Here is a 20,148-nt window from a genome sequence, read left to right as displayed (position 1 = left end):
TGCTCTTCTCGGGAAATAACGCTCAGTTTGAAATAATTATTTTGAAATAGTGTTAGTGTGGACGCTCTGGCGCTGCTAATTCGAAATAATTGGCCTCCAGAGGCCTCTTGCAACTGCAGCCCTGACCGCACCTGGAATCTCAACTGCTCCCCTCCTCCTCCAGTGGAACTTAAAAGTCCCGGCAGCAGAGAAGGGTTTGTCCCACGTGGTGAGCTGCAAAAGCCCTGTGTGAGACAGCAGCAACTGAAGCAGGTGTGAGTGACCCCAATGCTCCCTCAGACCCTTCCGTGGCTGCCAGCACTCCAGCTACTCCCTTGGCTGCCACTGCCCAGGGGAGAGCTCCAGCCTGGACGGGTGCAGAGATCTTGGACTCATCAAGGTCTGGGAGGAGGAGACCAACCTCCAGGATCACCAAACCAGGAAGAGGAATGAAGAAGTTTGCGGCCAGGTTGCTGCCAGAGAAAGGGCACAGCCAGTACTACCACCAGCTGGATGCCATCCTGGGAGGAGGACTGGTCACATCCTCCACTGTCATCATCAATTCCAGCTAGGACCCACATCTGGCATCACCCTCCAGGAGGGCAGGGTGAGGGAGGACAAGGATCAGGGGAGAAGGAGGCAACCATCCAGGAGACCATGCCCACCAGCCAGAAGCTGCTCCTGACCCTGAAGCCAGTCTCCCCCTCCTCCCAGGACATCTCCCAGGCTTTGGAGGAACCTGGGGAAGGTACTTCAGGTGAGTTCTATAATTTTCCCTATCTACATGTGGGGGCAGCTGAGGGGCTGCACACTCCTCTCTGAGCCTAGTCAGCCTGGAGGATCACATGTCAGCTTGTTCACATGGGTGCACATGGAGCGCCAGTCCGGAGCACTCAGCTCCATGACGCTCTCACACCGGAACCCTTCAGTCCTTCTCACAAGGTTCCTGGAGAGGCCTGCCTTACTCTGGCCTCCCTGAGGGGACACCTTCCCACGACAGCCACCACTAAGGAGGCTGAGGTTATGGAACTGCACAGCAGTGCTGCAGACGGCACAGGGTCATGCCCTCACTCAGTCAGCATCCACTCCCAGTCAAGCGTGGTGAGGCAGAGGAGACTGATATTGTTCATGGGAACCTGCCGGGAGGAGGATAAGGAGATGGGGAACCCAGTAGCACTCTCTCCAGCAAGTAGTGTCTGCAGCTCACACACACCTACTCTGGCAACACCTCCCCTCCCCCGCCCCCACTTCCAGTGTGCAGGGATAGAAGTTCTCTCTTTGTGGGATGCCGCCAGTGCAGGACCTGGCATGTATGGGTCACAGAAGGATGCTGGGCCCCCCCCCACCAGACTAGGGAGATGCGGAGCAGCTTTTCTCATCCCGGAGGACGCGGGCGGTGGGACCTCGACGTGTCTGGGCAGTCCCGCCGCCCGCGTCCTCCGGGGCGAGAAAAGCCCCATTCGTAAGTACGGATCTGACATAAGTCGGATCCGCGTAACTCGGGGACTGCCTGTAATCAGAATGAATATACTGAACACAGTAATTTATTTATCATGAATCGATCCATAGGTGATGTTACCTATTTATCCGGCATTGGTGAAACGGATACTGGAATACTGCACCCAGTCCCAGAGTCCTTGTTTTAAAAAGAACATTGAAAAATTGGACAGAGTGCAGGGAATAGACATAGCAATGATTTGAGTGCTGGAAAGAAAATGCCTTGCAGTGAGAAATGTAAGGAGCTCAGCAATCAGAAAGAAGATCAAGATGTGATATAACAGGCAGGCAATAAGGGATTGAATTAGATCATCTAGCCCAGGGTTTTTCATAGTCTAGGTCGCAGGTTGTAAGGATATGCTGCCGGCTGGCTGCAAGCTGCTTTGTCTGCCTGAACACACGGGTGAAAGTAAGCCAGTGCACTGCTTTGGCAAGAAGCCGGCTGGCTGGGGCGCTTGGCTGCAGGAAGAGGCAGGGCGTGCTCCAGGCCAAGCTCTGGGGCTTCCTGCAGGTTGCCCTGCTAAGCAGCAGGCATCCAGGCAGATGAAAGGGGCTGGCTGGGTTTGCCCCCCGCCCCCGTCTGAGATTGCCCCAGCCCCCAGAGCCACCTCCACCGGGTGCCATTATGAGAGGGCAGGAAGGTGCAACCGCACAATCCAGGATGCTACTGCTCTTCTTCCCCGTCCCTTGACAACCAGGCAATGAGGGGAAAGTGCACAACGTGTGTGAATTACTCCTCAGCCCCTCCCTGCAGCAGCCCGGAGTGAGAGGAATGCACACCAGCTGTGCCGTTTTCCCTCGCTCTCTAATCATAGAATCATAGAACACTAGGACTGGAAGGGACCTCGAGAGGTCACCAAGTCCAGTCCCCTGCTCTCAGTACCACTCTAGACCATCCCTGATAGGTATCTGGCCAACCTGCTCTTAAATATCTTAATAGTCAGGGGAAGGGGAAGAAGAGCAGCAGCGTTCCGGTATGTGTGGCTGCAGCCCACTCCCCCGCCCCCATCCTCCAGAAATGGCACCCTTGCCCCCTCTCATATTCACCCCTCCACACCCCAGTCCCCTGCTCTGAGCCCCTCCACATCCCAATCCCCTGCCCTGACTCCTGAATTGCTCCACTCCCAACCCTGACTCCTGCACCCCCCATACCTCTAACCTCCTACCCTGAGTCCCTCCTCACACCTCCAACCCTAACTCCTGCACCCCCACATAGCCCCCTACAACCCTAAACTCCTGTCCTGATTCTTGCACCCCCCAATTTGCTTGCCTAAGGCCCCCCTCAGTAGGGGTGTGACACAACAGTACCTATAAGAAACTTAAGTTATTTTTATCCCTGCCTGAACGTCTGCAGGCATAGCTATTGCAGCTCCCAGTGAGAGCCTTAGAAAGTGGCACAGGTTAGGCCATTGTTTCCCACAGATCCCATTGACCCGGAATGAAGCTCCACAGCCAACAGGAGTGGCAAGTGGTCATATTTGCTGATGGGAGTAAGCAAAGCATCTTGCTGCCAGCCAGCGACTTACAAGCCACAACCCAGACTTTGAAAACCACTGATCTAGTCAGAACTTCTATATACACAGGATGTAGAATTAAATCTAGTCATCTGCTGAGCCCAGTAATTTCTGCTTGGCTCGCGCCTGTCTTCCAGAAAGGATCCACTCTTGATCTGAAGATTTCAAGAGGTGGAGAATTTATCACCTCCTTTGGTAGTTTGTTCCACTAGCTAATCATCTTCACTGTTAAAAATTTGCACCAGATTTCAAAGTTGAATTTGACTGGGTTTAACTTACAGCCATTGGTTTTTCCTATGTCTTTCTCTGCTAAATTAAAGATCCCTTCAGTATATGGTATTTTCTTCCCCTTTAGGTACTTTATAAACCAGGAATGGGCAATAAGTGGTTCTCAGGATTAACCCTTGGTGGGCTGCCAGATGCGTTGTTACCTGTATATCCATAGCTATGGATACTTGCAGCTCTGATTGGCCGCAGTTCACCATTTTCGGCCAATGGAAGCTATGAGCAGCGGTTCAGGCTGGGACATGGCTTAACACAGCTCCCATTGGTCGGGAACAGTGAACCGTGGCCAATGGGAGCTACAAGGTGCCATACCTACAAATGTGCAAGTAAACATTTGGCGACCTGCCAGAGGCTAACCCTGGTGAACCACATCCAGCCTGCAGACTGCTTCCTGCACACTTCTGTTCTACACCTTGACCAAGTCACATCTTGAGCTTCTTTGTGATAGTTGAGTTCCTTACATTTCTCGCTGCAAGGCATTTTCTTTCCAGCACTCACATCATAGTTACGGCTGTACTCTGCACCCTGGCTAGTTTTTCAATATTCTTTTTAAAACATGGGCACTGGATGCAGTATTCTAGTATCCATTTCACCAATGCTGGCTAAAGAGGTAAAATCATGTCTGTACTTCTCACTACTCTAGGAATGAAGAATGCAGGCAATACTTAGAGGCTACGTCTACACTGGCCCCTAAAAACGGAAAAGCGATACAAATCAGGTAAGTCAGCATAGGGAAATCCGCAGGGGATTTAAATATCCCCCGCGGATTTAAATAAACATGTCCGCCGCTTTTTTTCCGGCTTGGGGAAAAGCCGGAAAAAAAGCGTCTAGACTGGCGCGATCCTCCGGAATAAAGCCCTTTTCCGGAGGATCTCTTATTTCTACCTTCAGGAATAAGAGATCCTCCGGAAAAGGGCTTTATTCTGGAGAATCACGCCAGTCTAGACGCTTTTTTTCCGGCTTTTGCCCAAGCCGGAAAAAAAGCGGCGGACATGTTTATTTAAATCCGCGGGGGATATTTAAATCCCCCGCGGATTTCCCTATGCTGACTTACCTGATTTGCATCGCTTTCCCGTTTTTAGGGGCCAGTGTAGACGTAGCCAGAGGGTGGGGGAAGCAGTGACTCTGAAAAAGACTTGAAGAGTTAAGATGGTACGCACCTTAACATGAACCCTCAGTAAGACACTGTGGCCAAAAGGGCTAAGATAAAATCATAGAATCATAGAGCTGGAAGAAACCTCAGGAAGTCACCAAGTCCAGCCCTCTGCCCAAAGCTGGACCAATCCCAACTAAATTAACCCAGCCAGGGCTTTGTCAAGCCGAAACTTAAACACCTCTAGAGATGGAGATTTCACCGTCTCCTTAGGTAACCCATTCCAGTGCTTTACCACCCTCCTAGGGAAATAGTTTTTCCTAATATCCAACCTAGACCTCCCCACTGTAACTTGAGACCATTGCTCCTTGTTCTGCCATCTGTCACTACTGAGAACAGCCTTTCTCCATCCTCTTTGGAACCTCCTTTCAGGAATTTGAAGGGTGTTATCAAATTCCCCTCACTCTTCTCTTCTGCAGACTAAACAGACCCAAATTCCTCAGTCTCTCCTCATAGGTCATGTGCTCCAGCCCCCTAATCATTTTGGTCGCCCTCCGCTGGACCCTCTCCAATGCATCCGCATCCTTTCTATAGTGAGGGGCCCAGAACTGGACACCGTACTCCAGAAGTGGCCTCTCCAGAGCTGAATAAAGGGGAAGAATCACTTCTCTAGGCAATGCTCCTCCTAATGCAACTTAATATGCCATTAGCTTTCTTGGCTACAAGGGCACATTGTTGACTCATATCCAGCTTCTCATCCACTGTAATTCCCAGGTTCTTTTCTGCAGAACTTCTTCTTAGCCAGTCGGTCTCTAGCCTGTAACAGTGCTTGGGATTCTTCTGTCCCAAATGCAGGACTCTACACTTGTCCTTGTTGAACCTCATCAGATTTCTTGTGGCCCAGTCCTCTAATCTGTCTAGGTCACTCTGGACCCTATCCATGCCCTCCAGCATATCTATCTCTCCCCCTAGCTTAGTGTCATCTGCAAACTTGCTGAGGGTGCAATCCATCCCCTCATCCACGTCATTAATAAAGATATTGAACAAAACCAGTCCTAGAACTGATCCTTCGGGCACTCCGCTAGAAACCGACTGCCAACCTAACATCCAGTCATTGATCACTACCCATTGGGCCCAAAAGTCTAGCCAGGTTTCTAACCATCTTACCATCCACATATCCAATCCATATTCGCTTAACTTGCTGGCAAGAATATTGTGGGAGACGGTATCAAAAGCTTTGCTAAAGTCAAGGTATATCACATCCACTGACTTTCCCATATCCACAGAGCCAGTTACCTCATCATAGAAGCTAATCAGATTGGTCAGGCACGACTTTCCCTGGGTGAATCCATGTTGACTGTTCCTGATCACTTTCCCGTCTTCCAAATGCTTCAAAATGGATTCCTTGAGGATCCCCTCCATGATTTTTCTAGGGACTGAAATAAGGCTGACTGATCTGTAGTTCCCTGGATTGTCCTTCTTCCCTTTTTAAAAGATGGGCACTACATTTGCCTTTTTCCAATCATCCGGGATCTCTCCTGATCTCCACGAGTTTTCAAAGATAATGGCCAAAGGCTCTGCAATGACATTTTCCAACTCCCTCAGTACCCTCGGGTGCATTAAATCTGGACTCATGGATTTGTGTATGTTTAGCTTTTCTAAATAGTTCCTAACCTGTTCTTTCTTCAACAGGGGCTGCCTACCACCTTCCCATACTGCATTGCCTAGTGCATTAGTTTGGGAGCTGACTTTGTCTGTGAAGACAGAGGCAAAGAAAGCATTGAGTACTTCAGTTTTTCCCACATCATATGTCACTAGGTTACCTCCCTCATCCATTAAGGGCCCCCACACTCTCTGATCACCCTCTTATTGCTAACATGCCTGTAGAAACCTTTCTTGTTACCCTTCACATCTCTTGCTAGCTCCAATTCCAGTTGCACTTTGGACTTCTTGATTACACCCCTGCATTCTCTAGCAATATATTTATGCCCCTCCCTAGTCATCTGTCCAAGTTTCCACTTCTTGTAAACTTCCTCTTTGTGTTTAAGCTTATCAGAGATTTCCCCGGTAAACCAATCTGGTCGCCTACCATATTTGCTTTTCTTACTGCGCATTGGGATAGTTTCTTCCTGTGCCTTTAATAAGGTTTTTTTAAAATCCTGCAAGCTCTCCTGGACTCCTTTCCCCTTCATGTTAGCATCCCAGGGAATCCTGTCCATCAGTTCTCTGAGGGAGTCAAAGTCTGCTTTTCTGAAGTCCAGGGTGTGTATTTTGCTGCTCTCCTTTCTTCCTTTGGTCAGGATCCTGAACTCGACCATCTCATGATCACTGCTTCCCAGGTTGTCACCTACCTCTACTTCCCCTACTAGTTCCTCCCTGTTTGTGAGCAGTAGGTCAAGCTGCGCATGGCCCCATGTCAGTTCCTTCAGTACTTGTACGAAGCAGTTATTCCCAACATTCTCCAAAAACTTCCTGGATTGTCTGTGTACTGCTTTCCCAACAGATGTCAGGTGATAAACAGGGGAATCTCATGCAGAGGTAAGGAGGTAATACTGCCTCCGTATTTGGAACTGATGCAGTCATTACTGAAACACTGGGTCCAGATCTAGAGTCCACAATTCATGAAGGATATTGATAAATTGGAGAAGGTGCAGAGAAGAGCCACAAAAAATGACTAGCAGATTAGAAAACATGCTTATAGTGAGAAATTCCAAGTGTTAAATCTGTTTATATCAATCAAAAGAAAGTTACGGGGCAGCTGCAGCATCAAGGGAGTGCCTGCCAGCACACTAGTAAGGAGCCCACCTGCCCCTAACCTGGAGCCTGTCTCCCTTGTGGAGAGCCTGCAGATTGCAGGTAAGGCAGAGGAGGGGGCAGCCCCCAGATCCTGACCTCTCCCCAGATATCCTGAAGGCCACAGGTGGGCTGCTGAAGTGGGGGTGATAGCTAGAGGGAAGAAACCCCCGGAGCCTTGCCCCACCCCAGACAGCCTGCAGGCCACAAGTGTGGGAAATTGGGCAGGGAGCGCTGGCAGGGGAGCGCTGCCCCAGCCTCCTGCAGACCAGTGCCAACCTTGCTGTCATGTGTGGCCCTGGTAAGCCCACTCACCCACCTCCTAGCTCCCTGTCCTGAGCCCCTGCCCTGAATCCTGCACTTCCCACCTGCCTTAACTTCAGCACCCCCTGCCCCAAGCCCATTCTCTATGTCCATCCATCTTGTCTGTGAACCACTGCTACCTACTCTCTGAGAACCGTTATCCAACTACACCCACCTTATAATAACTTCATCTAGGTTAAACAAAAAACCCCAGTCATGTAGCACTTTAAAGACTAACAAGATGGTTTATTAGCTGATGTGCTTTCGTGAAAGTGAATATGCTCGTGAATATGCTCTGAAAAAGTGGGTCTGCTCCATGAAAGCGCATCACCTAATAAACCATCTTGTTAGTCTTTAAAGTGCTACATGACTAGGGTTTTTTGTTTGTTTTACCAAAATCAGACTAACATGGCTATTTCTCTGTTACTTTTCATCTAGGTTGTATTTCCCCGGTTTGTTTATGAGAAGATCATGCAAGATAATATCAAAAGTCTTACTAAAGTCAAGATATACCACATCTACTGCTTTCCCCATTCTACATGGCTTGTTACCCTATCAAAGAGGGCTATTGTTTGGTTTAACATGACTTGTTTCTGATAAATCCATGCTTACTGTTATTTAATAAGGTGATCCTTATCATCTACTAGGTGTTTACAATTATTAATAATTATTATTAATTATTTGCTCCATTATCTTTCTGGGTTCTGAAGTTAAGAGGACTGGCCTGAAACTCCCTGGGTTGTCCTTATTTCCCAAGTTATAGTTTGGCACTATATTTTCCAATAAAAATGTTCAGGCGCGTGCTTCTGTCTGACCTCTGAAACCCTCACACATTGCAGGCTCCAGCCAGAGTCTAAATGCCTACATCACAATACACGGCTGCTTAGCTCAATCCTTGCCAGACCAGATCAGCTGGCATGATATGTTCAATTCATTACATGACAGTGTCGACATACACACAGAGTCTATTGCTGATCATTATTGTACCATGGCAGAAATCTTTGTAGCGCATGTCAGTGACTGAATAAGAAATACATGAGACTGTGCCTGTCATCAGTGTCGTATATTGGACACCTTCTAGCAGCAGCGGGCTGCTGTTCATGAAGCACAGCTAACAGGAGAGTTTGGAGAGGGAGTTCTCCAGGTAAAAGAGGAGTAAAAACGGGACCCTTGTGGTAAGTGTCTGTCTGAAGTGTGTGTTTGTGTGTGGAGGAGTTATTTGCTGTGTTCTGAGCTTGTGTTTGTCTGTTTGGTTTGTTTGTTTGATTGTTTGTTTGTTTGAAGGAGCTTCTAAAAAGTTTGAAACCCAGAAGCCTCTGTTAATTGGCTGAGCCTCAGTCAGGGGGAGGGTCTACCAGAGCTATATAAGCCTGTGACTCAGCGACCAGGGAGCTTGCAAACAGGAACAGCTAACAGGAGAGTTTGGAGAGGGAGTTTTGAGGGGGAGGTTAGAGGGTACTACTGACTTCGGACCTTTTTAAAAACATAACTCTTAAAATCTATATTCCAGAGGTTTAAAGAGAATCCCAGTTTACACTTAAACTTATTCATTAGAAAAATGGAGACAGAAGCCCAGCAGCAGAGTGGGGGCTATCCTGTTTATTGCATTGAGTGTAACATGTATGATTACCTGCCCAGTGGGCGGGTGGCGTCTGTGTGCACTCGTTGCAAGGAGCTCCTGACCCTCAGAGACCGAGTTCGGGCTTTGGAGGCCAGGGTGGCTGAACTGGAGGAGCTAAGGGAGGCAGAGAGCTATGTTGATGAGACTTTCCGGGACACTGTAGTACTGTCCCACCTCCAGTCTGAGAGCCCCAGTGCTCTTAAGGAGGATGAAAGTCTCAAGGGAACAGAGCATTCAATGGGAGCAGAGGGAAATAATCCCGTAGTTGGGACCCTCCTCCTAGAGGATGTTGCGGTATCCTCTCGCACTGAGGATACCTCTGAGGGGGAGGGAATGCCAGTTAGGAAGAGGCAGGTGTTAGTAGTGGGTGATTCGATCGTTAGAAACATAGATAGTTGGGTTTATGATGACCGGGAGAACCGTGTGGTCACTTGCCTGCCTAGTGCGAAGGTTGCGGATCTCTCGAGGCATCTAGATAGACTTATGTGTAGTGCTGGGGAGGAGCCGGTGGTCGTGGTACATGTTGGTACCAATGACATAGGGAAGGGTAGGAGAGATGTCCTGGAGGCTAAATTTAGGCTGCTAGGAAAGAGACTGAAATCCAGGACCTCTATGGTGGCATTCTCGGAAATGCTTCCAGTTCCACGTGCAGGGCCAGGTAGGCAGGCAGAGCTTCAGAGTCTCAATGCGTGGATGAGACAATGGTGTAGGGAAGAGGGGTTTAGATTTATTAGGAACTGGGGACACTTCTGGGAGAGGGGGAGGCTATACAGGAAGGATGGGCTCCACCTAAACCAGGGTGGAACCAGACTGCTGGCACTAAACATTAAAAAGGCCGTAGAGCAGTTTTTAAACTAAGAGATGGGGGAAAGCCGATTGGTGCGGAGAAGCACGTAAATCGGAGGGAGACTTCTCTTAGAGAAGAATCCATTGATAGAGATTCTCTAAGCTGTAGTCAGAAAGGGTATGTCTACACTACCCTCCTAATTCGAAATAGGAGGGTAATGTAGGCATACCGCAATTGCAAATGAAGCCCGGGATTTGAATTTCCCGGGCTTCATTTGCATAAGCGGGGCTCCGCCATTTTTAAATTCCCGCTCGTTCGAACCCTGTGCCGCGCGGCTACACGCGGCACGAACTAGGTAGTTCGAACTAGGCTTCCTAGTTCGAACTACCGTTACTCCTACAATGATGAGGGGTTTGGAACAGGTCCCATATGAGGAGAGGTTAAAGCGACTGGGACTTTTCAGTTTAGAAAAGAGGAGACTGAGGGGGGATATGATAGAGGTCTATAAAATCATGAGTGGTGTGGAGAGGGCCGATAAAGAAAAGTTATTTATTAGTTCCCTAAATAGAAGAACTAGAGGACACCAAATGAAATTAATGGGTAGCAGGTTTAAAACGAATAAAAGAAAGTTCTTCTTCACACAGCGTGTAGTCAACCTGTGGAACTCCTTGCTAGAGGAGGCTGTGAAGGCTAGGACTATAATAGAGTTTAAAGAGAAGCTAGATAATTTCATGGAGGTTAGGTCCATAAAAGGCTATTAGCCAGGGGATAAAATGATGTCTTTGGCCTCTGTTTTTCAGAGGCTGGAGAGAGATGGCAGGAGACAAATCGCTTGATCATTGTCTTCGGTCCACCCTCTCTGGGGCACCTTGTGCTGGCCACTGTCGGCAGTCAGGATACTGGGCTAGAAGGACCTTTGGTCTGACCCAGTACGGCCGTTCTTATGTTCTTATGTAAGAAATACATGGGACTGTGCCTGTCATCAGTGTTGTATATTGGACACCTTCTAGCAGCAGGGGGCTGCTGTTCATGAAGCATGCAAGACATGCAGCACTTTATGGTATCTGCTCATTATCTATTCAACTTCCTGACATAACTTTTTCCAGATCAAAGGACCCCTTAAAGATGTAGGGTGGAAGTAGATATCCCAACAGCAGAATGGTTTCTAAGAAATTTAAGAATTAAGTGACTTAATCATCTAGTCATAGAATATGTGAAAGAATCTGTAACTATTCAGTGTGGTGCCATTGAATATGGATTCAGAGCAGCATGATTACAAGAGGATCAGCCAGTAATATGTGTTTTTAGAACACTCTTTGCTACAAAGTTAACTGTGCTCAAAGTGAGGAGGAATGCAGACTACTCTTTTTGCATACTGCAAGGTTGACTAGTATCTTGTGTGACATGTTCATATCCATGTGAACAGTGACCACAAATCTTTGGACACCACTTTCAAAAAAACCTTTGTTATCAACTCCACAATGTTTTCAAAGGAGATTTATGAAAATTCAAACATATCTCTTGGACATACAAGGAAAAAGAGTGTCCTTGATATTCATTACAGACTTTTTATCCACAGCAGCAGTGCCCAAAAGATAGTGACTCTTGATTATGAAATTTTCAGAGTATATTCATGTAACAATACGTGTCTTCTGCACATATAGTGACCTATCCAAACTGACATTGCACTTACAATGGTCATTATGTCAGACCAGGCAAACAGAGGGGAAGAGATGCCACTTACTATTCATCAATATTAAATAAATAGAGAAGAGCTGAACATGATTAATGGTGTTCTTTGTAAAGGCAGTAAATACCTAAAGACAGGCATCATGTAATGCTCACCTGCGTGACTCTATGACTTAAAGCAAAGCTGTTCAAATCACTGATTAATCATTATTTAAACTAGCAAGTAGAAAACCTTGATTTAAATAACTGATTTTAATCATGTTTTGCATTTGTCATTTTCCTGAAGAAGAGTTGATTCTCATTTGTTGGCAACTAGTAAAACACAGAATTTGCAACCAAATATAGCTTTTACACTAAAGTACATCTGTGGCACTATTTCAGGATACTTCCAGAATCCCAAAATACCATTATCTGCATCTTGACAATGCACCCATTATTTCAAAATGTAATTGAAATAGTGAGCAGGCTATTCTGATGTCCCGGTAAAACTCATTCCACAAGGATTAAGGGACTTGTTTGAATAGTGCTCTATTTCAAATTTCGAAATAGATTACAGGCAGTCCCCGGGTTACATACAAGATAGGGACTGTAGGTTTGTTCTTAAGTTGAATCTGTATGTAAGTCGGAACTGGCGTCTAGATTCAGCCGCTGCTGAAACTGACCAGCAGCTTACTACAGGAAGCCCGAGGCAGAGTTGCTCTGCCCCGGGCTTCCTGGAATCAGCCGCTGATCAGTTTCAACAGCGGCTGAATCTGGACGCCTGGGACAGAGCAGCTGGGGCGCTGCCGGGTAGGTCCCCGCAGCGCCGAGGTGCGGCGCTGCGGGGACCTAACCGGCAGCGTCCCAGCTGCTCTACCCCAGGCGACCACAAGTCAGCTGCTGCTGAAATTAATCAGCAGCTGATTCCAGGAAGCCCAGGGCAGAGCAACTCTGCCTCGGGCTTCCTGTAGTCAGCCGCTGGTCAGTTTCAGCAGCGGCTGACTTGGGGACGCCTGGGGCAGTGTAGCTGGGGTGCTGCCAGGTTGGTCCACTAGCGCCAAGAGCGGCGCTGGGGGACCAACCGGCAGCGCCCCAGCTGCTCTACCACAGGCGTCCCGAGAAAAGCCTGGTCTGCTGGGCGGGAGGGGGGGTTCACTAGCTGCGCCCCCCCCCCCCCCCCAGCAGACCAGGGAGACGCAGAGCAAAGCCGCAGAGGACCCGGGTGGGGGGACTGCCCACACTCGCCACAGTCCCGCTGCCCGGATCCTCCGCGGCTTTGCTACGCATCTCCCTGGTCTGCTGTGGGCCCCCAGCAGACCAGGGAGACGCGGAGCAAAGCCGCGGACAACCCGGGCGGCGGGACCGCGGTGCGTCTGGGCGGTCCCCCCGCCCGGGTCCTCTGCGGGCGAGAAAAGCTGCTCTGGGCCCCCAGCAGACCAGGGGGACGTGGAGCAAAGCCGCGGAGGACCCGGGCGGCGGGACCACCCAGACGCGCCGCGGTCCCGCCGCCCGGGTCCGCCGCGGCTTTGCTCCGCGTCTCCCTGGTCTGCTGGGGGGGCCTCCCCCCAGCAGTCCAGGGAGACGCGGAGCAGCTTTTCTCGCCCCGGAGGATGAGGGCGGCGGGACAATTTTACATTTTACATTATTAGAAAATGGTGAGTCGAGTATTTTTGTATTTAATAGATTAGGATTCATGTTTTTTATTTGTGATTTGTGTCAAGTTTTATATGGATAGAAATTCAGATTTAATTTAAAAGTGTCAAAATAGTATTTTAAATTTGTTATTAACTACAACTACCTCAGCATTTATTTATTATGTGTAAGTCATGAATTACAATACACTGTTTCTAGTCACCCACATCCTTCAGGATTTTAGAACTAAATGATCTTATCCTCTCTTGACTAGCTTTTAATTCATAAATTGGGATAGGAACACAAGCTACCCAAGACGGCTTTTTAGGTTTGAATAAACTGAATGAGTTGAATGAACTGAGTTGAATAAACTGACGCAAAGAAAATATTCTGTTTGCATTTACAGAAGAGGATGTTGCTATTGAAAGCTGGTTTAGCACATCAAAACCTCTGGTGTGATGCTTAGCCTTCAAATTTTACCAGTTCAATGGCAAACTTGGCAGCAAACACATACTTCTTAATATTGTCTTCTGTTTGATTAAAATAATTTTAATTAATTATAATATGTTTAGGCATATGTTGTTAATTTCACATTTATTTTAGATAGGTTTATTTGTAAAGCCTTATATTTAAAATAAATGGAAAAATCAATTTAAATACTTTAATCTATTTTTATTTATCCTTCACTCTTGCCATCTTGATGCTGTAGCATGTCTCTGTAAGGCCCAAAATGTTTCATGTGGTTAACTTAGAGGAAGATGATTCAATTCTTAGATAGACTGACTGATGCCAACCAAGATACTGAGTTAAAGGTTCTGATTCTTGGTAGTCATTGAAAAGAATATGATTAAGTATTCTTTTTATAAATGTTAATTTTATAAAGTTAATTAACAAACATAACACAAAAAAATCACTAAGGCTAAACTACTATAAACACTACTAAACTTATCTCAAAATTTAACAATGCAGTTTATCAAATCAAAGTCAACTAATCAGAATCAATATTGGATTGGAATTAAACTATCGGTTTAGTCAAATCATCAGATCAATGCAGCAGGTAATCAATCTCTCACAAATCTGAGGAGAGGAATCCAAGGAGGTTGCTGCCAGTTTAGTTACAAACCCCAATTAGAAAACTTAACTCTCACCAATTCAATCAGCTTAGCTAGCTAAATATTTTTGTACTGAAACCAAATGATAGTCTTAAGTCTCACAACCAGAAAGCCAATTAAAGTGTCCTCAGATTTCATTGTTATGTGTGCTAGCTAACCCTCTCCTTTCCCCATCCCCAACACAGATTCAGATGGATGATGTAAAAGCTTATCCGGTTACCTCGCTGGAGATCAACATTCGGGTGTTTGATTTACTGGGTCTAATATAGACCCGTCAGTGGTACGCTGAGGGCAGCTCCAGCCAGTACCTGTACTCCTCACAGTTGCAAGGAGTAAAGGAAGTGATGGGAGCATTTGCTCTCATTGCTCTCCCACTGTGAGGATGCCGCCAAATTCGGCTTACGATAAGCCGACTCCAGCTACATATTCTGCATAGCTGGAGTTACGTACCTTAAGCCCATCTTCCAACTCTAGTGTAGACCTGGCCTTACACTGCTCAAGGCATCCTTGATCAGAGTAAGCTCATTAATTAATTAGTCAGTACAGCCAGTCCAGTGGCATAGTGTAGTGCGTCAGCATGGCCGCCTGCTGACCCAGAAGGGGAAGCCCTCCATAATACCCCTTGGTGGGTGGGGCCAGAGCCATCCAGCCCCTCCCACAGGAAGCGGAAGGGCGGGGTTGGAATTATAAGAGGAGCCTTGAGAGCTCAGTAAGATCCCACCGGGCAAGAAAGGCAGACACTCTCCCTGGCCTCTCCAGGAGGGAGGCCCAATGGCCACAACCCCGAAGGGATGACTAGATAGGGCCCCTGGGACCACTGCCCAACCCTGGAGAAGGGCCAACGCCACTCCAAACCCCACCAGGAACCAAGGAGGGACCGAGGGGACCAGAGCCCACACCAGGCCCCGGAGCTGGGGCTGCATTGCCAGGACCAGGGAGGGACCCAGACCCTGAGCCTATGGACACCCTGCCAGTGCTGATGCTCCCGGAGGTCCCTGAGAAGCAGCAGTCATGCTATGTAGGCCAGGGGAAATTAGGAAACGGCCCAGGGAAAGCCAACCCTGCACCAGCTGATGCCACCTCTCCAGTTGGGGTGGCAGGTTCCCCTTGAAGGGAAAAACCCCCCAGCTAGGAGAGCTGACCCCCGACTCAGCCTGCAGACAGGCCTGAGCCTCAAACTGCTATAGACTTCTCCATTTGTTTGCTGCCCCACCCTGACCCAAGGCCATGGCAACTGAACTATAAACTTATTTGTCTATTTGTTGCCCTTCCCTGCCAAACTGTATAACCGCCCGGCTGTTTGTCGGCCATCCTGACCCAGAAAGGAGAAGTTCCTATTATGCCTAGCCCATGTAGTGAGTCAGAACGACAGCCCACTGACCTGGATTGGTGCACATAGATAGAAGCAGCTGTCAGGATTGCCAAGAAACTGGTATGAAAGCATATTAAGTTATAAAGACCCGTGCTCGGTGTTATGAGACTGGAGAAATATACTAACAGAAAGCTTGGGAATCTGCTCAGTGCAGGGTCTAGTATCACATCACACACAAACTCTACTGCCCACAACAAATCCATTCTAGAAGCTCTCAGTAGAGGAGAAGGTGACAGACCAACTGAAACAATGCCCCAGTTATCCAGAGCTCGCTATGAGAGAGGTGCAGCCAGAGCATGAGTGCCTAATGGCAGAAGAAAGATAGAGGGCAAAGATGGAGGCGGTCTACAAGAAGTAGCAACAGGGTAGAAGTACAGGACAGTTTATCACTAGAACCATTATTTCCCACTTTGCCACCTCCATTGCCACTCTCAGAAGACCAACCTTTAGCGGAGTGCCACAGTATTCCCTGCACCCCTGGGGACCGGCACCCATGCTTCCTTCCAGCCCCCTACAGCCACGTGCCTGGCCCAGCTATGTAGTGCCAGAGCTGTCATCTGCTTCCGTATCCACAGAGAACTCCCCAGCACTCCAGATGCAGAAAAGAAGCCCTGTTACTGCCTCCATCCTCCTGCTTGACTGGAGGGCTTAGATGGGCAGGCCTGGTTTTGATTTGATTTGCTGTGTGGGGTTGTGTGCACAGCAGTGGGGAGCGTGCTACTCGTTGGATTCTTTTGATTATGTCATATATGTATATCTGATGTTCAGGAGGTGCCTAGGAGTCAAGTTGTGTGTCTTCTTTTAAATATATTATAGAAGTGTAATTTTCAAATAAATAATGGAAAAGTAAGAGCTATGAGAACATCTACAGTGACTGTAAATAGGAAAAAGTACTATAAGAGATATAAATGCCACGCTTGAGGGATAAAGCAGCAACTAACTGGCAGGGATTAGCAGAAGGCAAATTGTTCCTTTACTGTCAGTACAGGGTTTTTTGCTTTGATACATGAAAACTGGTACTAGGCACCGTCAGAGATAAGATATTAAATGGACAGCTGGTCCTATCTGCTATGGCAGCTTCTGTGTTCCTACGCTTGTTTAACTGTTCACATAAATAGCAAGTGAGAATTTAAGACAGGAAAGTGATAGAACTGTAACCGTGTTAGTCTGGTGTAGCTGAAACAAAAAACAGGACTATGTAGCACTTTAATGACTAACAAGATGGTTTATTAGGTGATGAGCTTTCGTGGGCCAGACCCACTTCCTCAGATCAAATAGTGGAAGAAAATTGGCACAACCATATATAACATATATGGTTGTGCCAATTTTCTTCCACTATTTGATCTGAGGAAGTGGGTCTGGCCCACGAAAGCTCATCACCTAATAAACCATCTTGTTAGTCTTTAAAGTGCTACATAGTCCTGTTTTTTGTTAAGACAGGAAGTGAAGGGTACTCTAGCTAAACTGCAGAGAGTATAGTATATACAGAGGCAGAATATAATTATCCATATTGCAATTTGACTAGGATGCCAGATCCACAGTTCTGGGGAAATGCCACAATTTTTAGGGCATATAAATGGGGAAGGTGTAAGTAGGAATAAGGGATCTTACCTGAAAGTAGGAATAAGGGATCTTGCGGAAAAGGGCTTGTTTTCCGCAAGATCCCGTCTAGACTGGCGCTTTTCTCCGGCAAAACCCCGAGCCGGAAAAAAGCGGCAGCCATGTTCATGCAAATGCCGCAGGGGGTATTTAAATCCCCGCGGTATTTGCAATTCCGAAGTGTCTCATTAGCATCCCTTTTACGGAAAAGGGTGCCAGTGTAGACACAGCCTAAGTGTGTAGGTTACAAAGGCACTTGGTTCAATGGTTCATCTGAAACACAGCATATTTTTTATAAAATAAAGAAAAAAAAGTGTTGAGTAATATCTCCATGTTAGTTAATAAACTGATTGTTCAGAGAAGATCCAAGCAAAGGTGTGGAGTGTGATTTGTATGCAACAGGCTGGCTAAGTGGTGTGATGTCCTCATTTAGTGACTGGTTTGTACAGAAAACAGGAGCCTGCTGGAGCTCTGAGCACCTCAAGAAGCAGATGTCTGGGGTATTGTGTTGAACGTACTGATGTTCAGAGAAGACCTGTGCCAAGGAAGAGCTGTTACATGCAGACATTCAAGGCATCTTTGTATATCTCTCTAGGTATTGAAGCATCTGCGTCATTTAAATTTCACCAGTAACATGGGGGAGCAAGTGGATTTTGATGAGTCTGGGGACCTAATAGGGAATTACTCGATAATCAATTGGCACCTGTCACCAGAGGACGGCTCTATCATGTTTGAGGAGGTCGGACACTACAATGTTTATGCCAGGAAGGGAGAGAGGCTCTTCATCAATGAAAACAAAATCCTGTGGAGTGGATTCTCCAGGGAGGTAAGTGCCATAGGTCACCTTTAACCCCTCACTGCAGCATTTCCCAAATCTTTAAAACCGAGTCTTCCTTCAAGATAGATCTCTCTCTCTCTCGCCACCATGTGGTATTAAGGGCTTATTCATCTTAATGTATTTATCTTCATGCTCCTCGGCTAGTGTTCTCTCTCTTTCTCTCTCTCTCTCTTTCATAATATGATTCTTCCTTACTTTCCTTACATGCTTTGTTGAGCACTGAAATAGTTAACAATGCTGACATTTAAAATAGCATTGCCCTGTTTTGCCCCCGTGGCTAGCCAAAATTCAGTGTGTTGCAGCATTGTTTTGGTTAGGAAGAGAAATGGATTATATGATTCAGGTATATTCCTGGATTTTGATTTTTTTTTCAACAAAGAATGTACACATAGTCCTGTTTCCTTGCGCACAGTAGAAACAAACAACAGCAGGTACTTTTTTTACTCTGAATTCCCCAGGACTGCCACACTAGTAAGCCCTGTGCCCAAGAAACTGTCCCATTGCTTCCTCCCAGGGAATATTTTCCTTTCAGGAGGCTGGAACGCCATCTGCTGACTTCCTGTCTCCAGTGCCCAGAATCTTTAATCTATATCCTGATCCAGCCCTGTTCATTTACTACAAGGGCAAACTTCCGTTTACCTCCCTAAAGTATCTCTGGCCTGCCTTGCCATCTGTTGTCTCAGGCAATAGCTTCCATTTTCTCAAATGCCTTTACTTTATATCTCAGTTCCTTCCGGTCACTCTGAGAGAGTACTTTATACACACATTGGTTTTAATGAGCTTTATGATTAAATTTGGATTTCAGGGCTTGTTTAGATGAGCACCGAGTGCACAGCAAACTGAGTGGCACTATTAATCTAGACAGGCTCCTAGAGCCACTGCTTGCAGCCATTAGCATCTTTCAGCCTAATAATATCATTGGCAGCAGAGTCAGCATCTGTTGAAATGAATGGGACAGTTCACCCCCCAAACAATTGCTTCAGTCTCCCTGAAGCTCAAGAAGATTCTGCATCAGTTTTGTTTGTTTCGCCTGTTGAAAGTTCTATTCACAACCAGAAATTTATACTTTTCTAAAATGAAACTTCATAATTGGTGAACAATTAAGACAGGGGCAAGGAACCTTTTTTTAGCTTGGGAAGCACTGAGCCACAAAAGCAGTTCCGGGCTTTCTCTTGCACCCCAACCCCATGGGAGAGGCGCTGAGGCTCAGGGTTTCCCCAGAAACTCAGGTACCATGGATGTGACAGTTTGGGATCCTTGGGATGCCAGCTGAAGTTCTGTGATACCTCTGAGTCAGCCTATTCTGCCAGCCTGGGCCATCCTTAAACCTTGTCTTGCTGAGCCAGGCACAAAGTCTCCAGCAAAGCTCACAAGGAGGCCTCCCGTAGCTCCAGAACAACAGACACTGAGATCAGCTCTGGGAAGACTCAGCTTAAATGAAGGGACTTGTTCCAGCACCCAAATGTCCCCCCCCTCCGCAATGAGGTACAAAGCCAAAGTTATATGAAGTTCACTTCCTTTCTCAACATCCAGAGATGTCATTATTCCCCTTTACTCGGCTTTGGTGAGGCCGCATCTGGAGTACTGTGTCCAGTTCTGGGCCCCCCACTACAAAAAGGATGTGGACGCATTGGAGAGGGTCCAGCGGAGGGCGACCAAAATGATTAGGGGGCTGGAGCATATGACTTATGAGGAGAGGCTGAGGGACTTGGGTCTCTTTAGTCTGCAGAAGCGAAGAGTGAGGGGGGATTTGATAGCAGCCTTCAACTTCCTGAAGGGAGGTTCCAAAGAGGATGGAGAGAGGCTGTTCTCAGTAGTGACAGGTGGCAGAACAAGGAGCAATGGTCTCAAGTTGTGGTGGGAGAGGTCCAGGTTGGATAGTAGGAAAACTATTTCACTAGGAGGGTGGTGAAGCACTGGAATGGGTTACCTAGGGAAGTAGTGGAGTCTCCATCCCTAGAGGTGTTCAAGTCTCGGCTTGACAAAGCCCTGGCCGGGTTGATTTAGTTGGGATTGGTCCTGCCTTGGGCAGGGGCTGGACTTGATGACCTTCTG

The 20,148-nt window shown here is 47.3% G+C and overlaps 1 protein-coding gene and 1 long non-coding RNA gene across 9 annotated transcripts in view; one reads left to right on the top strand and one right to left on the bottom strand.

The window, feature by feature from the left end:
- LOC102454429 (extracellular calcium-sensing receptor) overlaps positions 1 to 20,148 on the top strand; it is a 168,284-nt gene that overhangs the window by 127,313 nt on the left and 20,823 nt on the right. For 6 of the 7 annotated variants that reach the window (XM_075904588.1, XM_075904606.1, XM_075904550.1 and 3 more), the window contains one exon: positions 17,851 to 18,081. The exons of the other annotated variant lie outside the window; for it this stretch is intronic. In XM_075904588.1, coding sequence (XP_075760703.1) covers positions 17,851 to 18,081 — 231 coding nt within the window. The remainder of the gene's footprint in view (positions 1 to 17,850; positions 18,082 to 20,148) is intronic. 7 annotated transcript variants of the gene reach the window in all.
- LOC142819232 (uncharacterized) overlaps positions 1 to 20,148 on the bottom strand; it is a 38,682-nt gene that overhangs the window by 15,754 nt on the left and 2,780 nt on the right. The window lies entirely within an intron of this gene.

Source organism: Pelodiscus sinensis, chromosome 1, assembly GCF_049634645.1.
Source record: "Pelodiscus sinensis isolate JC-2024 chromosome 1, ASM4963464v1, whole genome shotgun sequence".
Lineage (NCBI taxonomy): Eukaryota > Metazoa > Chordata > Testudines > Trionychidae > Pelodiscus > Pelodiscus sinensis.
This window is presented reverse-complemented; position numbering and strand designations above follow the sequence as displayed.